Genomic DNA, 20819 nt, shown 5'->3' on the forward strand with positions numbered 1-20819 from the left:
AAATAAATTTTTTTTATATTAAAAAAATTTTAGATTTAAAAGATTTTTAATAAAAGATTAATAACATATCAAAGTGATGTTTATTATTCAATATGTATTTCTATATATTTTAAAATAATAAAATAATATTAAGTAAAAATATTTAGTTTCTATCATTTTTATCACATTTAAATAATCTAATATCTGCAATATTATAATATAATATTTCAGATATACTATAATATATTATAGCGCACGTGTATATGAAACAAATTGTTGTTTAATATATAATACAGAGTAGATTTTGGGGGTTCACAACCCCTCCAAAAAAAAAATAATTAATTAATAGTTGTATAGTTCACTTATTTGTTTTGGTGTACTACGCGTGCTTGCACTCACATCATATAATAGGTACACAATATTATATTTAAAATATAAAAATGAGAAAGTCTTTGTTCTCTACTCAGTATACTGGACTATTTTCGCAAAACCAGTTATATTATATATCATTTCTTCAGACTCTAAAGTTAATAAAATTTTTATTCAATTCCATGTGATAGTTCGTCTATGGAGTGTACGAAGTCGAAAAGTTGTCAGAAAGGCGAATTTGGCCAGTTCATGAAATTGTTAAGAAATATGTATTTTTTTTCTCACAAAAATGCATTTGTTGTATTTCCTTTATTACACTCGAATAAATAATTACTTTGTTTTTAAATTATTATATATAAATAATTTTATTCAAAACATATACATATTTGTTTTCATATTAGAGCTAAATATATTATATAGTAGAATAAATTATTTTTTCAGGCCAAAGTTCATTATTTAAACTTTTTTTGGTGAAACTAGCCAGAATTCCTAAAAAGTAAACAATTATAAAATTATTAATGTTTAAGTATGCGCAATTAATATTTAATTCTATTGTAACATTTTTATTGATTAGTGAAATAAAGTAAAATAAATGTGAAATAAAATAAAAATAAGTAGGTACCTAAATAAAATATCAAATTGTTTAAAATTTTTTTCTTAACTAATAAAGTTTAAAATGTATACAATTTTAATCAAAATAAATATGGTTCAATGTACTAAGTATTTAACCAAAGTAACGTATATTACCATTGTTTTGCTTTATTGAGTAATTTTTTACTTAACTTCATGTGTCATAAAATAACGTCTTTACTAGAATATGTTATGTTTAGGGTATTATATTAAACTGTTACCATAATGTGTATAGCAATTATTGTGTGTATAATTTATTGTTTCATATGTTTAAATATAATGTGGGTATTGAAGGTTAGGTTTTACTACAAAAGTTGAATATTTTGTATATTGAAGTCTATAATTAATTACCTATAGTATAGGTATTATTCTTTATATTTCACAACTAGATTAATATTAAAATGTATGTTTATGGCTAATCTATTGTCAGAATGTGGTGTTTAATATCATTATACGACAATGAAGCAGTGGCGCAACTAGACACTTGGGGGCCCTAAAGTCAAATATAAAACGGGACCCTCTAGCAAAAAATGTAAATGGTCTTAAACAATTTAAGGTACACGGTATACCACTTCCTCCCCACCCATAAGGTAATCAAAACCTTTCCACCGTTATGTATGTATAAAAGCGAAATGGAAATTTTTGTTACGGATTGGCTCTGAAAATGCATGACCGATTTGGCTGATTTTTTTTTTGATGTGTTCGTAATAATTAATAAAGGTTAATATGAAAGAATTTTAGAAAAATCAACCGGAAAAGTAGAAAACTTGGAAAGCAGAAATACCACAGTGGCATGATCTGTTCAGCAAAAAAAAAAATTAATTAAATAATAATAAAATAATTGTATTGAATAAAAGTTGTACTATCCAATTTATTGCTAAATTATTTATACATATTAACCATTTTTAACGGGCAACGAAGTGCATGGGGTCAGTTATTAATTTCATAACATTAAAAATAAATGTATAAACCAAATTTTTTTTTTTATATTATAAATTTATAAAATAGAATAAATATTAATATTTCTAGTCTTTTGTAAACAATCATCAACAAAACGCTCTACAAAATACTGAGAAATACAATGGTAGAGAATATCAACTCTTGATAGTTTATATAACACATAATATTATGATCTAATGCAATTCAGATATGCCAATATAGAATATATATTGAAGTATAGTATATTTTTTTATATATACCTATCATCTTTGCCTACAGTTCAATTATATAATTTATTAAAAAAATACCTACAAGTTTTTATATTTGACTCATTATAATATCCAAACTGGTGGAAGAGTTCTTTTGCCTTCTATTACTTTCATACACTCTTCGTGTCGACATAATAATTATACAAAATATACTGATAATAAACAAATAAACGACTTAAAAATACTTCATGATTACGTAAATAGAAAAAAGGTAATATTATACTAATAAAGAAATTTAAGCCTAATAAATCTTTTATAAATTCGCGTTCTTGCCCTTAGAACGTAGCTAATATATAATATAGATACTATTACCACAGTCCATTGTCCATCAGTGGCGTAACTGAGAATGTTTGATGGGGGGGGGGGGATCAAAATAAATTTGTAGGGTAAACTTGTGGGGGCCTTTGCCCCCACAGCTCACACCCCCTTATTTATATTTTGTATAATTTAATAACTCAACACATGTAAATATAATCATTCTATATTACATAACATTATACATTTACAAATATGTTTTAAAATGTTTTAATATTTTACAATATTATGCCCAGATTCCTAGGCTTTTTGGCAAGTTCATCAATTACCTCTTCATTTGAAAATGTAATATCTATTTTTTAATAAACTCATTTAAATGTTTTATAATAATTAATATGACATAACTAATAGTTATTTAATAAGCTGCAGTGACTGCAATTATATTTTTAATAGGTACTTTTTTTAACTGGTGTTAATTTAATTTTGCATAATTTTAGCGCGAGTTGTAATGCTAATTATAATATGTTGAATACGTCATACATAATATTTAAACATTTAATTCCGGGTCTAATAATGTTTAGTATTTTAAATTGTAATACTTACGTCAGGCCCAGGCTTCTTTTTAAAAAAATTCAATAAAGTACTGCTAGTTGCTGGTAATTTTCTTTTTTTTGCTCCATTTTGCTTTTAGCTTATTAAAATGTAACTGACACAGTGAATATGAGAGAATGACACGGTGTCACGGTGTTTATACCTGTTGTGTAGTGTTTACTGTTTATACGTAATCGCAATAATCAATGTAGATAATTAGTGTCGGCGCGCGTTCTTAGTACCTACTATCTATATCTATTATTCGTTCTACGAAATGTAAATCTTGAAGTTACATTTTTATTATTATATTATGTTTATATAATGGTGGTTTTTCCCATTATCGGATTACTTACCATCTATAATTTATTCAAAATTAGGTACAGTGTGTGGCAAGGCACCCTATGTTTATTAATAAATAAGAATTAAAATGAATCAGACCATTTATTTTGAAATCATGCTTATCGTTAACGGGTAAATATTTATATACGGGTAATATTTAAGTATACACAACTTCTAAACTTTTTTTTTTTTTTTAGTTTTGTAATAATTTATTAGTTTTTATTTGAACTATTTGTAGGTATAAGACAATATATAAATACGGCTCATGGGGGGGGGGGTCTATCCCCCATATCCCCCCCCCCGTAATTACGCCAGTCGAAAAAAGTACCTAGTAGCTATGAAGAGCGTAAAAAAATGGAAGAACAAGTAAAACTATCAAAACTGCTTTAAATAAGTTGTTGTTTTCTTTTAGTCATGTTCCTCTTGAAAATAAAATAAAATATTTTAAATATTTTATTATTATCTTATTTACCTATATTATTTTAAAAAAATGAGATACATATTATAATGTGTCATCAAAAATGACCATATTATTCATAATTGTATTATAAATAAGTTTTTTATTTTTTATTACCTTTTATAGCGGGGGTGTATTTAGATATAAATTGTGTGAGTGCATACTCTTCATATTACAAAATTGTAAGACCAAGGGCCCACTGGATAATTATGCAACGGGCAATCGAAGTTCTAGTTACGCCACTGCTAAGACTTAGGTCCTATAAGTGCAATAAAGGAAATAGACTGGGAAACGGAAACTTTAAATTTCTACTTGGTGAATGGTGATATAGGGTCCTGGGTCAGTCAATCAACAACAAAAACAGTGAGACAGTAGAACAAACCCTAGAAGATCAATGTACCTAATTGAAAACAACTTCAAATTGTGGAGATTAAATCCAAATCCATCGAAAACTGCAGTGTCATTGTTTCACCTTATTACCTTAATAACAGAGCAGCAAACCAAGAGCTTCCATTCAGCTTTCGTAACAATCGAATAAAATAAATTACCGAACACCGGTCTATTTAGGCAGTACATCAGACCGGACTTTAACATACAAACACCACTTGGAGAAAACAGTATCTAAATTGAAAATTAAAACTGCATTAGTTTCAAGACTAGCCGAGACAGCTTGGGGTGCCAATACTCAGGTCCTTCGTATATCATCCATGGCCCTACTCTTCTTAGTAGCTGAGTACTGCTCTCTGGTTTGGAAAGAAAATACCCACTGTAGACAAGTAAATACGGAACTGTGGAAAAATCTTCACATAATTACCGGTACAGTACGCTACAGTCAAGTTTACAAAATTACAGTTGCTATCAGTTTCGGGCTTTTAGCCCGGCCAAGGTAGGTGTAACTATTTATTGCATAAATGGCGAATCAAGGCAGATCCTAATTGCGACTGTAGTGTAGACGAGCAAACTATGGAACACATAGTAAACGATTGCGGAAATAGGAAATTCCGTGGAACATAAACTTATAAAAACGCAGCAACGGAGAAGGAAATTAAATGACCGGACTCATTTAGACGTCAACATCTAAGGCCATCCAGTACCAAAGACAAAATGTCGTTTACCTGCTATCCTATCGTATTTATTTATTATATTATATTCTATATTTGTTATTTGTTATTTTAATATTTGTATTCTAATTTTCATGTTAACTATTAATAACATATTGTAATGAAATTGAATTACATTCAATAAAGGCCAAAAGAACATATTTTTTTTAAATTTATCAATTCAAAGTATCGACGTTTATTGAATCCTTGAATCCTACAACTCAAATAAAGTGTATAATTGTTATTTTTCTGCATACTGTATTTTTTTAATAAAACAAAAGGCACTCATATTTTTCTTCAAAAATGCACAGTTTAAATTGTTTAATATACCTATTGATGTCAGGGTGAAACAGTGTTGGATTCTAGTGGCTAAGGGTGACATGAAATAAAAAAGGTTAAGAACCACTATTCTAGATGAATTTATAATAGTAGCTATTATAATAGTACATATTGATTAAAAATGGATAACCTTTTTAAGTTACCCACCTCAGCCCACTGTACTTTCACTTCAAAAATATATTACCTACACCTATACTCCAATTTCCAAGCAACTACATTAGCTAAAGAAAAAATAGGTAGGTTGCATTATAATTATGACAATAATGAAATATTACTTATATTTTTTAACATGCATACTATATCGGTCCACAAAATTATGTCAGTTGTTTTTTTTTTTTTTTTGATAAAAAACCAATAAATGCAATTTTACAACACAATAAAATAATGTAATAAATTTAAGATTACATGCGCATTGCATAGTATAGATAGATAGTGAATATAAGATATAGAAGTTATTACACTCAAAGATAGGTAGATAATAGATATAAGTATATAGTTTACAAATAAAAGTTTCACAATAGTATAATTATATATTATTACATATCTAATAATAATTGTTTTAAATAATATTTTACAGGTGTATTTAGATAAAACGATTATAATAATATACACTTATTCAATAATACAATCAAAATTATCAGTGCCCTAACATCGATGATGAAAATAATAAAATAATGCGTGAAACAAAGTTTACTTTTTATAAAAGTAAGTAATATATTTAAAATATTATTAAATTACATTTGTTTAATCAGTTGAATACAACAATGTAAATACTAAATATTACCTACTAAATACTATGTATTTAAACTTTAATGCAATGATCTTATTATTAAAATAATTTGTGAAATGATAATTTATTAATACCATTGTCCAATCATCAATAGAAAGAAAATTGTGTATTTGATGGTTATATTCAGGTCCTTAACTGTGATGTTATTATAATAGGTTTTAGTCTACTTAAAGTTTCTTTAAAAAAACGTCAACCACATGTATCAACAACTTAATTTTCCTAACAAAACTAATAAACAAATGTATTAAAATTCCTTCATTTGTAACATAATACTTTTTTTTTGTAAAATTTAATTGACACGTGTATAAGTAGGTATATTTAGGTTTTTTTTATAACTTGACTATCGCATAAGATGTGAATAAATATTTTTAAATATATTACTATTTTAAGTTATTATTAATGATTAAAATATAGAAAAGAATTAAAAAATAGATGCTAACAAATATAAATGATTTTAATAAAGTTTTTAACGTATAACAGTGTAACAAAGCAACTTGGGTGAAGAAGACAACTATTACTAGTAATTAATATAAATAATACATGGGAAAAAATATTTTAATCATATTTAACTTTATTCTTACACTAAGTTTTGAATTTAGAGGGTAAAAAACCACACAGCTCTAAATAATATACTAGTATTAAAACTAAATAAAACAACAATACAAATAATTGAAGAAATAATACATATTATTGAAATATGTGTAACCTATTGTCTATTTAAATTAATAGATATTAAAATCATATGAATGAAGATATGTTTATGAATATATTTTATAAGGGAATGTATATTCAATACTTATCCTTAAAAGTTATAATGATCAGTTTTCATCAAATATAACAAATATCTAGATGAAATAGCTTAAGAGAAAAAGACGTAAAAATAAATAGTTTAACTTAATGGAATTTAGTTAATAGGTACAACAAAACAAAAAAAATAAATAAATAAATTTATTCTAGTTTATTATCACTTTTATTATAAAGAAAAATTACACTAACAATTTTAAATCTAATTAAATATTATTTATACAAAATAACGTTTTTAACCATATCATAACTGTGTTATAACTATCGCGCGCACCAATAACCCAAAAATCAATAATTAATGAACTAAGAATTAATTTTAATAACAATGCACATTAAGCACAATGTGGAATATTTTGAGCTATGACAAAAGTATAAAATAAGTATTGCACTTTTCTAAGGTAATAGTTATAATGATAATACGCAAGTGCACTTTCATTATGCAGTCTAATGTAAATAATAAATATTATACTAGATGTATTATTTTAGTAATAAAATACATAAAAATGTTATATAATATAAATATGCGAAAAAAATATTTCAATTGTTTTTAATAATATATTATTAATAATTTGGTGTATAATTATGTATTATATTATGTAGAGAATAGGCAACAAATATTACTTTTTTTTCCCACAAATTATAATTAATTTTATATCACGCTATGAAATAATGGTTTGATATTTGCTTCAAGAATCAACAATAATAAATATTAAATTTATAAATATCATTAATAAAAATAATAATTATGATTTGGTTAAATTTTTTAATATCTTTAAAACTTATATGTTTACATAAATGTTGATTAGTTTAATGAGAATTACCAATTCATTTTGGATCTTTCTAAATATTATTGCTGTATTTAATCCTAGTAATAGTATTAATATTAATGATGATAAAACTAAAAAAATTTAACAGTAAATGAAAATTTAATTATTGGACCACATAACACAGCTATTTATCTCTGTAACCAAATTTGCTGCCAGCCTTTTATTCTTAAACAATATTAACAATAGTAAAAAAAAGCTAAAAATGATTAAACTAACTAATTTTATATTAATCAATAAGACATAAAAATGTATGTAAAATATTTATAACTATAATAATACATAACAATAATTCACGATAAATAAATTATATATTTTTTTTATAAATACAATTTAAAGAATTATCAAATTAAAAAAAAAGTTATTTTTCTGATAGCTGTAGCAATAAATCAAAACAAATAGCCGTAGTAGTATAATAGCTGTTGTCCTAGCCATATTTTGCATATTGAATTACTTGAGCAGTTCATGTGCTCGTTGGTTCGCCACTGAAATTCTTGTTTCATTAGATCCAGCCTAAACAAAAAAGAATTGTAAAAGTAAAATAAAATGTTAACAATTATGTGATATTAATTTATACATGACATATAAATATAATATATAGATATACATATTTTAGTAAGAGATTTAAAAATTGTATCATATAGGTATGATACCTGTATATCAATAGTAAAATATAAAAAAGTTTTTCTAAAGTATTGAAATTTTAATATTACTCAATCTTATTTAAAAATTTTAAATTTATTTTGTTTTATTTTAATCATGAACAATGGACATATACAAATATATCAAATATATCAAATGTTAACTCCAAACAATTAAAACTAAAAAGTACCTTCATGTTTATTCGTGAAACTTGTCTATTCTGATTCTCCAATTCACTTCCCATATCCAGTGCCATGTTACGAAGATTTCCAATCATAGTATTAACTTGACCCATATTTTCTTCCATTTCATTTTCTCGTGCGTCATTTGTTATTCTATTAATCATAGTAACATAAAAATAGAAAATACATCTTAGTAGAGCCATAACCATTGATCATAAAAAATAAATAATATCAGAATAAATGGTAATTATAAATTAAAGGAACAACTTACACCTAATAAAGAAATGTTATATTGATTTTTTTTAAATTTTAAACAAAAACTTATACATGTATTATATATATATATATATAATGAAAATCTCGAAGGAATATATAACTAGTATAGCTTAACCAGAGTAGTTGTGTTAGTAGGGAGTTTATAATTTTAAACCGTTTTAATAATTTTATCTATTATTATTATAAAAGTACCTACTTTGCTATATAACCTCCTTGGGCACCCATTCCATTACGTTCATCCATCACACGCTGTGGTTGGTTGTTTACCACTTTTCCATCATCATTACCCCGCCACGTACCTTCATCTTCTTTAAATGAAGCTGACCTTTTAAGTACACATTGGTATTAAACAAATAAATCAATACTATACATAAAAATATGAAATTTAATTTTTAACATACTTGTTACAAGGCAGCACACAAATTCCACAACATTTTTCCATGCCAGTAAGGTTCTTTTCTGCCTCTTTCATGTCAGCATTAATCTGATCCATGCCTTCTTCAATCCTGTCCAATTGTTCTATGATTTTTGAAATATTCACACACACATACACACACGCATAACACACACACAAATAAAAAAATATATTAGACAATAATAATATTTCAATAATAGAGTTGTACAAAAGTGTATATATTATTGTTTTTGTGTGTAGTGATTTTTCCTAAAAATGTGATAATTAAATTCTGAACTAAACGCGCAATGCTTACATAAATAAAATATTAAAAGAATATCATAAGTTTAAATTGTTATTATAATTTATGAATAAATAATAATCGGTTAATAAAAATAGAATGTTCATATCAAAGAACATTACCGGCAGTATCATATTATTAGATAAATAGTATATTGTTTTAATTTTGCATTAAAAACGTTTCCTCAGATTCGCATTTGTATTTAATTGATCATTTTTTTTGTTTTGTACAAATTATGTTGTTGTTTCGTTAATTTTTGACATCAATAGGTTATAATTATAGCTCAGTGGCGTATGCAGATGTTTAATTTAATAAAAGTTACTGAATTAATTTGTTAATTAATTACCTTCAAACTGTTTTAGTTAAATTTTTTTTTTCTAACACAATAGTATATTGTTTGGCAAGGGCGGGAAGTGAGCTATTTCAGTCGTGGGCGACGTGTGCAACACGAGCCGCAGGTGAGGGCTGCATTTCGCCCAAGACTGAATGAAATTACCTTCCCGCACAAGCCACACATACTATTTTTTGTCACGCCTCTGCATTAATTGATCACGGCAAAGGTAATGCAGAGATTTATGCAACAACTAGGCCATAATTCTACGATAACAATATTTCATGAAAGAAACAATTTGGTTTTATTTATTTTAAGCGTGACGCATGGAGGTTATAATTTAAATACAAGATGTAACAAAAAGTTTATGTTTTGTAAGGACCATGGTATAGATATTAGATTTCAGTGTCTGGTTGTGCAGGGGATTCGCGCATGATATGTGCGCCCAGCACTTTTGGGGATTTTCATTTTACCACCAGGCACTTTATGGGATTCCCACTTTACCGCCCGCTGGACGGAAAAAGGACGCTTTCCAACACTTCAACCGCTATTGAAAACCAAACTTTCAGTGCAGGCATGACAAAAACATATTTAAAGTACTGTTTTTAGTTAAATATATAATTTGCAAATCATATTTTAGATATATTAATCCTAAATTATTTTTAACAACTTTCAAAATATGCCCTTGTGATAGGTCCCAATACGCCACTGAAAAGATTAAATTGAAATTATTATACATTTAATTCTCAATAAAGTAATGAAATTTAGTTGTGAAATTTTTAATTGCCTTAAATGTTCTATTAGGCATTAAAATTGACTATATTTATTAAAATTGTTTATTATTTATATTCCATCGACTGTATTTTATTATTAATAAAGTTATAAATATGGATAATATTTAAATTATGAACATTTTTAGATTAATAAAATCCAACTCGATACCATTTATCGCGTCTCAGATTTTAGCATTTATTATTGTTTTTATACTTTGTTTGTTAACTCGTTTTTTTTTTTTTATTTCATAGCTCTTACCCCCTTGTTCATCCAACATCACTAGAGATTTCATCCCGACTTCATGGCTCTACACAAAAAAAAAAAAAAAAACAACAACAACAATAATCACCGACAACAAAGCCTTTGTCGTAATGATCAAGATAGTGTGTCGATGTATATTTTATATTTATTGTCTTCTATCTATATATATATATATATATATATATATGTATATACATATATAAAATATGTATAAATATTAAATGTATTTTTAACGTCTACAGGGATTTTTATCCATCTATTATTTTTATAATATTATGTCTAAGACGATTGAATTAAAATGATATATAATATGAATTAGGTAACTTAAATATAACAGGACAAATAATAATCAACATTCAACAGTTAAGGTTTTATAAATAAACAAAAATAATTATGCCGAATTCATACAACAACAAGTCAACAATAACAACAACACAACAACTTAATTACTACTATAATAATCTGCTATGCAAAACGAGGAAAAACGTTAAGTATTTGGGTAAAATTTAAATCTTAAGGAAAGAAATATACAGAGGTAAAATAATGAAAATAATTGTTTGTAGTTCATACTTCTACATACAGTTACATTCATATTTTAGATTTATTTTATTATTTATACATCCCCAAATAATATTTTTATTTTTTAAGTTAAATACCTATACTATCATAATATTATTCGTCTCTAAGATATATTCTATAAACTATAACATCACAATTACAGCAGTTTATGCAGAATCAAATAAGAAGCTATTTAATAAAATATCCTTAGGCAATATAAGTCTTACCGCCTTGTATGTGCAAATTTTCTACGGTTTTTGTGCCAACATCTACACTCTACAAATAAAATATAAAAATTAAAAAATAATAAACATCAATGCTAAGTACATATTGTGGAATAAAATAAACAAAATTAATAATAGTGAATAAAAGCAAAATAATTAAATAATATAAAAAATGTTATTATAGCAACAAATAAATGACAATTTTTAAACTACTATTGTCTATTACCATCTATAATCATTATTAATCAAACAATTTAAATATTACTGTAGTAATAATTAAAATATATAAATTATTATGTATATAATTAAAGTCAAGCTTGTAAGACATAGTTATAAAAGGTATCTTTAATTAAGCAAATACACATTGTATTGAACTATACAAATCACTGATCAGCGCCCTTGCTTTTATAACAGAGTAAAAAAAAGCCCACGAATGCAACATTTTTCCTTCCTTCTTTTCATATATTAGTGTTATTACTTTATTAGTGTTTGTGTAATGATGTTGTGATCGATGAGATATATATATATATATAAATATATTAACAGTTATAAAAATATTGGTTATGTAATTTTATTAATATCTGTGAATTTGTGATTTTAGTGCTTGGTGAAACACGGTCGGTGGATAGATAAAAATTACCACCGCCGGTAATGCTCATAGTTCTTTATTGTCATTAAGTTTATTTTCAATAACTTAAAAATAAAAACAAGTTGACACACAATGTGAGTAGCGCGCGTGCACTTTGGAGTGAACCATTATGATATAATATGTATGTGTACACTGTATATTTGGGTGTATGGGTGTTTATGTATGTGTGTATATGAGATTGTGTCCTTTAAAAGTAGACAAGATCCCGTAGCAACAGCAACGGCAGCAGCAACAAGAACATCAACTCACCTCCCTGGTCATCGAGTGCAACTAATGTCCTTATTCCAGCCTCCTTGCTCTATGATTGTTGTATTTGAAAGTAGAAGAGTGGTAGTAGTGATGGTGGTGGTAGGTGGTGGTGATCGTGTGGTGTGCGTGTGACAGAAAAAAAAACCAATAATAATAACATTATATGAGAGATAGTGTAACCTATTCATTTTTGTATACATCAATTCTGGTGTGTATTATTTTTAATAATATTTGAAATTTTAAAAGTATATTCATATACTTTTTATTTGCTTGTGTATAGTTAAAAGATTTTATTAGTTTATTTCTGTAAAATAATGTGTGTAAATTGGTTCTTACAGTATATCTGTATTCATACTTGCAAATTGATAGTTTGCCAAAATGGTAAGTTAATACTTATTTTTCTTATAAATATACACGGAACAGTCTATAATGAACATTATAACTTTGATAAATATGTATTAAACAAATATTTTTTTTTTTTTTTTGTGTACAGTTGTATTAGGAAAAACATATTACATTTTTAAATAGTTCAGTAGATACCGACTAAAATATTTTCATATCTTTGAAGTTGTAAGTAAATTTTTATATTATTTTATTTATCTTTGAAACAATGTTTATTATAGGACACTGTATAAAGTATTTACATAAATGATGTTATACTATAAATAAAATATATATATATACAGGTGTCAGTCAAGTATCAATAACTCAGATTGCCGACAAAAAGTACAAGCCTAGTGATTACTTATTAGTCCTGACAAGTGTTGTACAATAAAAAATTGCGGCTGAAGAAACGGCTGTCACTATATAAAAGCTGCTATTTTCTGTAATATTTTTTATGTCTGTTATATAGAAGTTTCATCATACACGGATGATATGTTAATTGTATTTCAATCAAAAAATACTTATTACAAATTATTTTTCAAAATAATAAATTAGTCAATGTAAAGACAATAAAAAAAAATAAATATACATACTCGAATAACGTAATATGAAATTATTTAAATTATGGTCAATTCATAAATAGTTTAACACAAATGTTTTTATTTTTTTCACAAAATTGTGTAAGCAATTTTTTTTTTTGTGGACTTCCAAGTTATTGAAACTTTACTGTATTATACTTGTTGAGAATTATATTATATTATGTTTGTTTCAACAAACTGTTGTTGTAATATTATTTTACACTTTTTATATTAGTATGTATTTGTATGAGTTGGCATTTTGTGAACTTGTATATTACTGAATATTATTGTTTTCTAAATAAATAATTCACATGAAAATTGAAGAACGAATCTTATCAATTTTTAATTTGAGAATGTAACAAGCAAATAATGCACAAGACAAACACACACCGACATGCAGCAGCAGCAGCAGTAAGCAGCACCAGTAGCTTTATTATTTTACAAAAATATAATATATGTTATATTTTACACTCACGCCTATAAACACAATTTTATTCATGATTATGTTAATATCGGATTTAATGAAAGAAAATATACGAGAACAATATTTGTAATATTACCCTCGTAATTTAGTCAACACTCAATATGTTGTGTTCATTAATAAAATAGTTCATTGCAGTACTATAAAATTCAAAAATAGTAAATATTTTTTGCCAACAAAATTGTTGCCTTAGTAAATTAAGAATTATAATTTAATATAAATATTTACACTTCTGAATTTTTTAAGTAACCACAAGTAAGAATTAAGAGTAAAGTAATGATTAATTCACAATATATATGTTAAGTAGGTTAATATAAAAGTCCATTAAACAATAAATGTATTATACTAAATAGTCTTTAATTAATATTATCTTACCTCTTCACATAGAGCCAACATTCTTCTGGTACTTTCAAGTGACTATAGTTATAAATGGCAAAAAAAATAATATTTTATTTAAAAAAGTATAGGTACATCTAATGATTATAGAATTAAGAATTAAGGTAAACATAACGCACTTCATCTGTTACTTCTCCAGCTTTCATTTGCAGCTCTTGAAGTTCAGTTTTTGGTACGGCTGGCTGTGGTGCTCCACCGTCTGGTGACATGGCTGCGTTTGATTTTGTTGGTGCAGGCATGGTTGAATTTTGAATGAGGGGTAGTTCTTTTTTAGTTTTGCTTGAGCTGTATAAAAATACAATACATTTAGTTATGATACTTTCAATTTTAAATACATTATACTGTTCTTCATAAATAAAAATAATTAAGAATATATTATATTAAATATTCAAATAATTTCCTCAATTACTAATTGGTAATTTCAAATAGAGATATCTTGTGATTTTTTTTAAATAATAAAATGTATTGATAAATGTCCCCAATTAAATACTTTAATTACCGTCATTAAATTATTATTTGGTAAATAAACAATGAAGTAATTTAGTAATTAATAAATCCACAATGGAAACGTCATCAAATAAATAGAATCATTATTCCGAGTTCTGACTCAGCCACTAGGCAGTCAGAGCGGACGCACTTTCTTAAAACGAGAAGAATAAGGACATGCCTGCTATCTTAGTATCGCTGATACCAGCATTGGGCATTTTATGATAACAATATAACCCATTAACGAATAGTAATGATTTTCAATTAGGATTTAGTAAATTTGTATAATGAAAACTTTAAAGGTTATTTCTAGTTTACATGGTTCGTAGACTCGTAGTAAAATTTAAATGTTGTGATCGGGATGTAAAAAGGTTTACATATTTTATACAATATTGATCAATTATAAGATTTAAGATAAAAGCTTATACTTTATAATTTATTTTATAGTTATATAATACTATATGGGATTATAGAAAGTTGGTATTTACATATTGTATATTGTATCCTATAATCATTAATGCTAAGTACGTATGTTTTTAATAATTAATAACATTAATTTAAAAACTATACAAGAAAACCCAAGAGAAATAAAGACATCTCAGATAAAATATACGTATTATAAGAATTGCTTACAAATAAATACCTACTAAAAGCGAATTTAATAAAAGTTTAAAAATACAAATAAATTGAACTATTTCAAGAAATATTTCTGTAGTCAAATGAAACAAAAATTTGATTTCACGTTTTAAGAATATGAATAGATCATGTTCACTCGAAGAACGAAGGTTAAGCTGCAAAATCATACTATATAAATATTTGGTAAAAAAATCTGTGCCGAATTTTTATATCTGTTTTCCCCCTCCCGAAAAATTACATTTGTTCTGGTTACAAAATAATATGATGGTTGAAGGTTAACACTTGCATACATCGGTTCTGGTTAGTGCCAACAAATATTTCGCTGTTCTATTAGGTACGAATAACATTCGTTTTTAAGTAAACTATAATAAAATTATAACTGTTTGTAAATACCTAATCGATAGCCATATTAAAACCATCGTGATCCTGATGGGTATATAAATATATAATACATACCTATTATGTATCTATATCGAATATCGTAATATATAATAATATATATTATAATACGTTTATACGTACAACTATATCATTATAACTTATAAGTAAAGCAAACGTTACGTATTTGAAATGTTTAAAATTTAAATAGTTAAATTATTAGGTAGGTACCTACTACTTATATAATTTTTTCGTTGTAAATAATTATTTGAATACTTCGATTAATGACTTCAGCAGTTGAGCTTATTATAGAGATAGGATAAAAGTATACTGATTTATGTTTAATTTTAAATAAATTTTTGTATAGATAGATCTAACTTTTATTCAGGTACTTCACTGCAGAGAAAAGCTCGTATTTTAATAGAGGAATAAGGGGAGGGGTGAAATAAATAAAATGGCAAAAATATCGTTTCACTTAAAAACATAAAATCCTGGATCTGAACCCTACCAAAACCGCATCACTATAATTGGCGGGATCGATTCCGATCTCCCCATAGTGGCTTAGTCCCTTGATACAGTCATTATAAATGGCCGGTATGCCGTATGCGAGGTGTACGGTGTACTTTAAGCGGCGGTGGTAGCGGCGGCGGGGGCGTCGTGCAACCTTGACCCATTACCGCCGCCGCACCCTTCTATGTTTGTAAGTACCTATATTGCACGATATTGTTGTGTTATACGTTGTCTAAATATCAAAAACGAAAAATGTAAACGAAAAAGAATCTAGAGACGTTCGCGATAAACAAAGACGCCTACTGCATAATGTAATGACTAAATACTGATGGGTAATTGCTAATGCGATTGCAGCTTTATCGCCGTGATTTCCGTATAAGTATATATATAAGACGGATACAGTTATAATACATGTATTGTAATAATACGTAAACTGATAGGTCACTGAAATTATAGAAAAATATTTAGATAATATTTTTATAATAATATTGGTCCCGGTGCAACTACAACAAATATTTATCTATAATGTCTATTCCTCAGATATTTATAATGTATAAATTATTATTATGTGAATGCGATGTTAACTACTATGTTAGGTTAGTTGAAACTTGGGTAACTTGTAAATTAGGTATTAGATATTGGAATAATATTTAAATGTTAATAAAATAGTAAAATGTTGGTTGAAAAACTCAATAATATGTACCAACTAAGATATTTTTAGTCGTCGTCATTTTGAACCTCGATTTTGACTTAGAATAAAATTATGATTATAACGTTAAATTTGTCAAAACAACGATTGGAATTAGTAAACGTAATTATAACGGAAAGCGATAATCAAAAAAAATGAAATACCGCAAAACAAAACATTACGATAAACAAAGTATGATATATATCATTAAATAAAACATAACGCAAAACGCAATTTATAGAAAATCATTAAACGAAAAATATCGTAAAACGTAATTTATAGAATTTCATTGAACGAAAAATAACGCAAAACGAAATTTAATGCTAAAATAGTATTATATAATTTAAAAATCTAATGTCTATATTAAATAAACCATGGATGAATGTTTTAACTTAACAGCTGTGCGGGGATGCCGACTATAAATCTGAATAAATTATGAGCATTGGTTGAAAAAAAATGAAATACAGATCTAATAATGGGAATATCATAGCTATAGGTATAAGCGATATCGGAATGTATATCACATATATCACCAGTGGAAGTGTGATAATATAAGACGTAATATTATTAGGACTATAGACGCAACTATACAGGGTTAAAATTCTGAGAGGGCTACAGTCCACCTAACAAAACTATTTATTTAAAATAACTTATAGGGGGTTTATATCTAAATCAATAAGGGATATTTTTGTGGGGGCTAAATCTTATTCGAGGGGTAGGCTAAAGCTAAGCCCCCCCTAGTTGCGCCAATCATTAGGACTTCTACATGAAAAGGCCAATGATCTGGAATCTAGATCCTTGAACCAAAGAAAAAGTAGAGACATTGGTGAGGTTTTTTTGTATTCATACGACATGAATATAATTTGTTCGGTCGGAGTCGCGAAAGTGCTATAGAATCTGCTGCTAATGATATTTTTACAATAGATTTACGTATAGGCGTAATACTATGAATTATGAATTAATAATAAATTAATATGAACAATTTTCCACACTAGGCGACGGTTACAACCGAGGTTACAACTTAAAAAGTGTTAATGTAATAATGTATTATCAACATTATACTTGCTAGTTATCTGTTTTATAAATTAGGTATATAATACATCACATAAAGGAATTCACAACAGTTTACACCAGGGTCTTCAACCCTTTTTAGGCAACAAGCCCTCTGTATTATTATTTTTAAATCTCGCGGGCCACGTTCTCAAGAAAAAAAAATACGTTTTATTAATTATTGAAAATGTATTAAAAAATACATGCTAATGTGGAGGGCCGTATTTAAGGGGTAGTTTGGTTGGGCAATAGCCCACCTTGGCTTATGTTAGAGGGCGACAATATTTTTACGGCGATTATAAAAAAGTAAAATTATATTTTCCAATACGCAATAGAAAATTATAAATTGATAATAAATATATAAATAAATTGTCTAATATTGGTTCCTAATCAACAGCTGCGGAATATTTTTTGGGTGAAATGCGAAATTGTTTTTTTTTTTAAATGATCTGTTTTTTGTATAAATGTATAATGCTACATATTATACTAAATTGGATATCACAAATCCCTATAATTACCTTGTGGCTTGTCGCTTGTACCACATAGGAGTATGCATTAGAAATATTGTCTTTGTTATTTTATAATACAATAAAAGTAAGTACCTATCTAAATAATTAACTCTGAAAAAGAGCATTCTGACATCGATTTATTATAAGAATAATCTATATTATATATTAAAATTACAAAATAGAAGCCAATTTTTTGTAAGATGTCCTTTAAAATAGCTAAATAAATAGGTTATAGGTAGTTTATTTAAATGGTTGCCATTTGTTTGTAAAAATACTGAAGTATGATAAATTAATTATAACCAAAGTCGGGAGGCAAAAAATCTTAAATCCAGCCCTGCTAATATGCTTAAAATGTGTGCCTCAAATAACGACATAGCGGGTTGAAGACACCTGGTTTACACTGTATAATGTATCTATATAAACAGTTTACGTAACGATTTGGTAATTTTTTTTAAACGAGGCGGCGACACGTAGCGCTAGAATAATTTGTTTGGTAACTACTGTCTACTTATGTAGCACATTCCGACCGCCGTCAAGCTATTTCACAGAACGGGAAGAACAACAAAAGAAACAACAAACATTATACGAAATTTCCATCCACGGACCACCGCCTACGCGCGCTATATGTATACAATTAATAATAATAACAATGATAATATAATATAATAATATATCGTCTGCAGGTTACGATGGTGATGTATACAGGGTGTATTTGGAAGAACCGACAATTTATAGACAAACAATACCACTGTAATAGGTAGCTAATGCCTAATGGCTAATATCAATATACCAATTTTATTGTAAAAACATATGATTGTATCTACTGATACATACACCCAGTATACAGCTCACAAAATAAACCATTGCTGTCATATTATATTTTATAGACTTGAGGCAATTAACGATGCCGTACAATTGGATATAATTGGCAAATGACAAAAGTATAGGTAGGTATATCGTATAATATAATATAAATGTGTGTACGATGAGGCGACAGTATATTATTAGTGCTTGGCGTTTGCACGTCGAGTAATACAATTAGAAACACGAGAATGTAAAAAAACAAACTAGAAAAGCAGAACGCCTAGCCTAAAATAATACATCGTAATTACTAACTATTATTATTATTATGATTTATATTCGTCCCCGCACGTATATAGATACACGATACATTGACACAGCAATATTTTGATGGTTTATGACAACATTAAACTGCAGATTGTGTTATGCGTGGCGGCGCACCTGTACAACCTGTTTGGCAGATTTTCGAATGATACGATAATAATTTATTATTATTATATAATATACAGGCATAGATAGGTTCATAGATAGGTACTTAAGGCTTTCAACAATTTTATAAAATGCTGATGCCAGTGATGGCCACATTGGCGCAACTAGGGGGGCTAGAGGGGGCTTAGCATGGCCACGCCGTCTGCTTTATGTAGAACGCAAATTATATGTACATAATATATAATAATAATATGTAAATTGTGTGTATCGCAATGTATTAAATAATACTACAAAAATAGACGAGGTTCAATTATTTAAAATCTACGAAAATATTATGTTTCTGCACAAATGTATTACCTACGACGACGGCGTTATCTGTCGAGTGTCGATCCTCTGCGATACCACCCACTGCCGTTGCCGTTGAGTCGATAAGAATGAGAAACTTGCACGAATGAGTACGACAGGTACTAAATACAAACCGCCGAACGATTGAGTATTCGTATTTTGTGTGCGAGAGATGTAAAACGTTCCCGTCCGGCCCTGTCTTGGTATAACGAAACACCACCTCGGTCGGTCGTCGCCCAATCGTACTGACTATTGTGGCCGGTGCCTCCCGCGCTTAGCTCATAAATCACGGGCGGCCGTCTGGCGCGTGCGCCGCCTCTAACCGGCGTCGGCGGCGGCGTACGGCGTCGGTGGTTTATAGCCATGCGCCGCGGACGCGCATCAATATTCGGCCGCCGCCGCCACCGTTGTCGTCGTCGTTCAATATTATCCCAGTATCCCACATTCCCAGTTCCCACGACCGCCAGGCGTAGAGCGTAATATGGTTGGCGGGACGGTGCGGCGGTATCATCGTTGTCCTCCCCGCCGCAGACGACGACGCGCGTTCCCGCATCCAGTGCCCTTGGCGATTTCGCTCAGATTGTACGATTAATAATCGCACGATCGTACAATAATAACCGCG

At 27.8% G+C, this 20819-nt stretch overlaps 1 protein-coding gene across 5 annotated transcripts; it reads right to left on the reverse strand.

The window, feature by feature from the left end:
• Positions 1-7000: 7000 nt before the first annotated feature.
• Positions 7001-20579, reverse strand: LOC132933921 (synaptosomal-associated protein 25). 5 transcript variants are annotated; one of them, XM_061000197.1, is made up of 8 exons: positions 20210-20579; positions 14485-14650; positions 14345-14386; positions 10844-10892; positions 9187-9304; positions 8982-9110; positions 8518-8662; positions 7001-8198 (listed from the first exon to the last, which is right to left on the reverse strand). In XM_061000197.1, exons 2-8 carry the CDS (start codon positions 14602-14604, stop codon positions 8136-8138), a joined length of 666 nt encoding a protein of 221 aa, XP_060856180.1. In that variant the 5' UTR covers positions 14605-14650; positions 20210-20579; the 3' UTR covers positions 7001-8135. The 5 variants fall into 5 exon arrangements, with proteins under 5 accessions (XP_060856180.1, XP_060856179.1, XP_060856178.1 ...); XM_061000196.1 differs by lacking the exon at positions 10844-10892 and adding an exon at positions 11632-11680 and having other exon boundaries at positions 20210-20571; XM_061000195.1 differs by lacking the exon at positions 10844-10892 and adding an exon at positions 12527-12575 and having other exon boundaries at positions 20210-20566.
• Between the last annotated feature and the right edge of the window lie 240 nt (positions 20580-20819).

Source organism: Metopolophium dirhodum, chromosome 1 (genome assembly GCF_019925205.1).
Source record: "Metopolophium dirhodum isolate CAU chromosome 1, ASM1992520v1, whole genome shotgun sequence".
NCBI classification, from domain to species: domain Eukaryota; kingdom Metazoa; phylum Arthropoda; class Insecta; order Hemiptera; family Aphididae; genus Metopolophium; species Metopolophium dirhodum.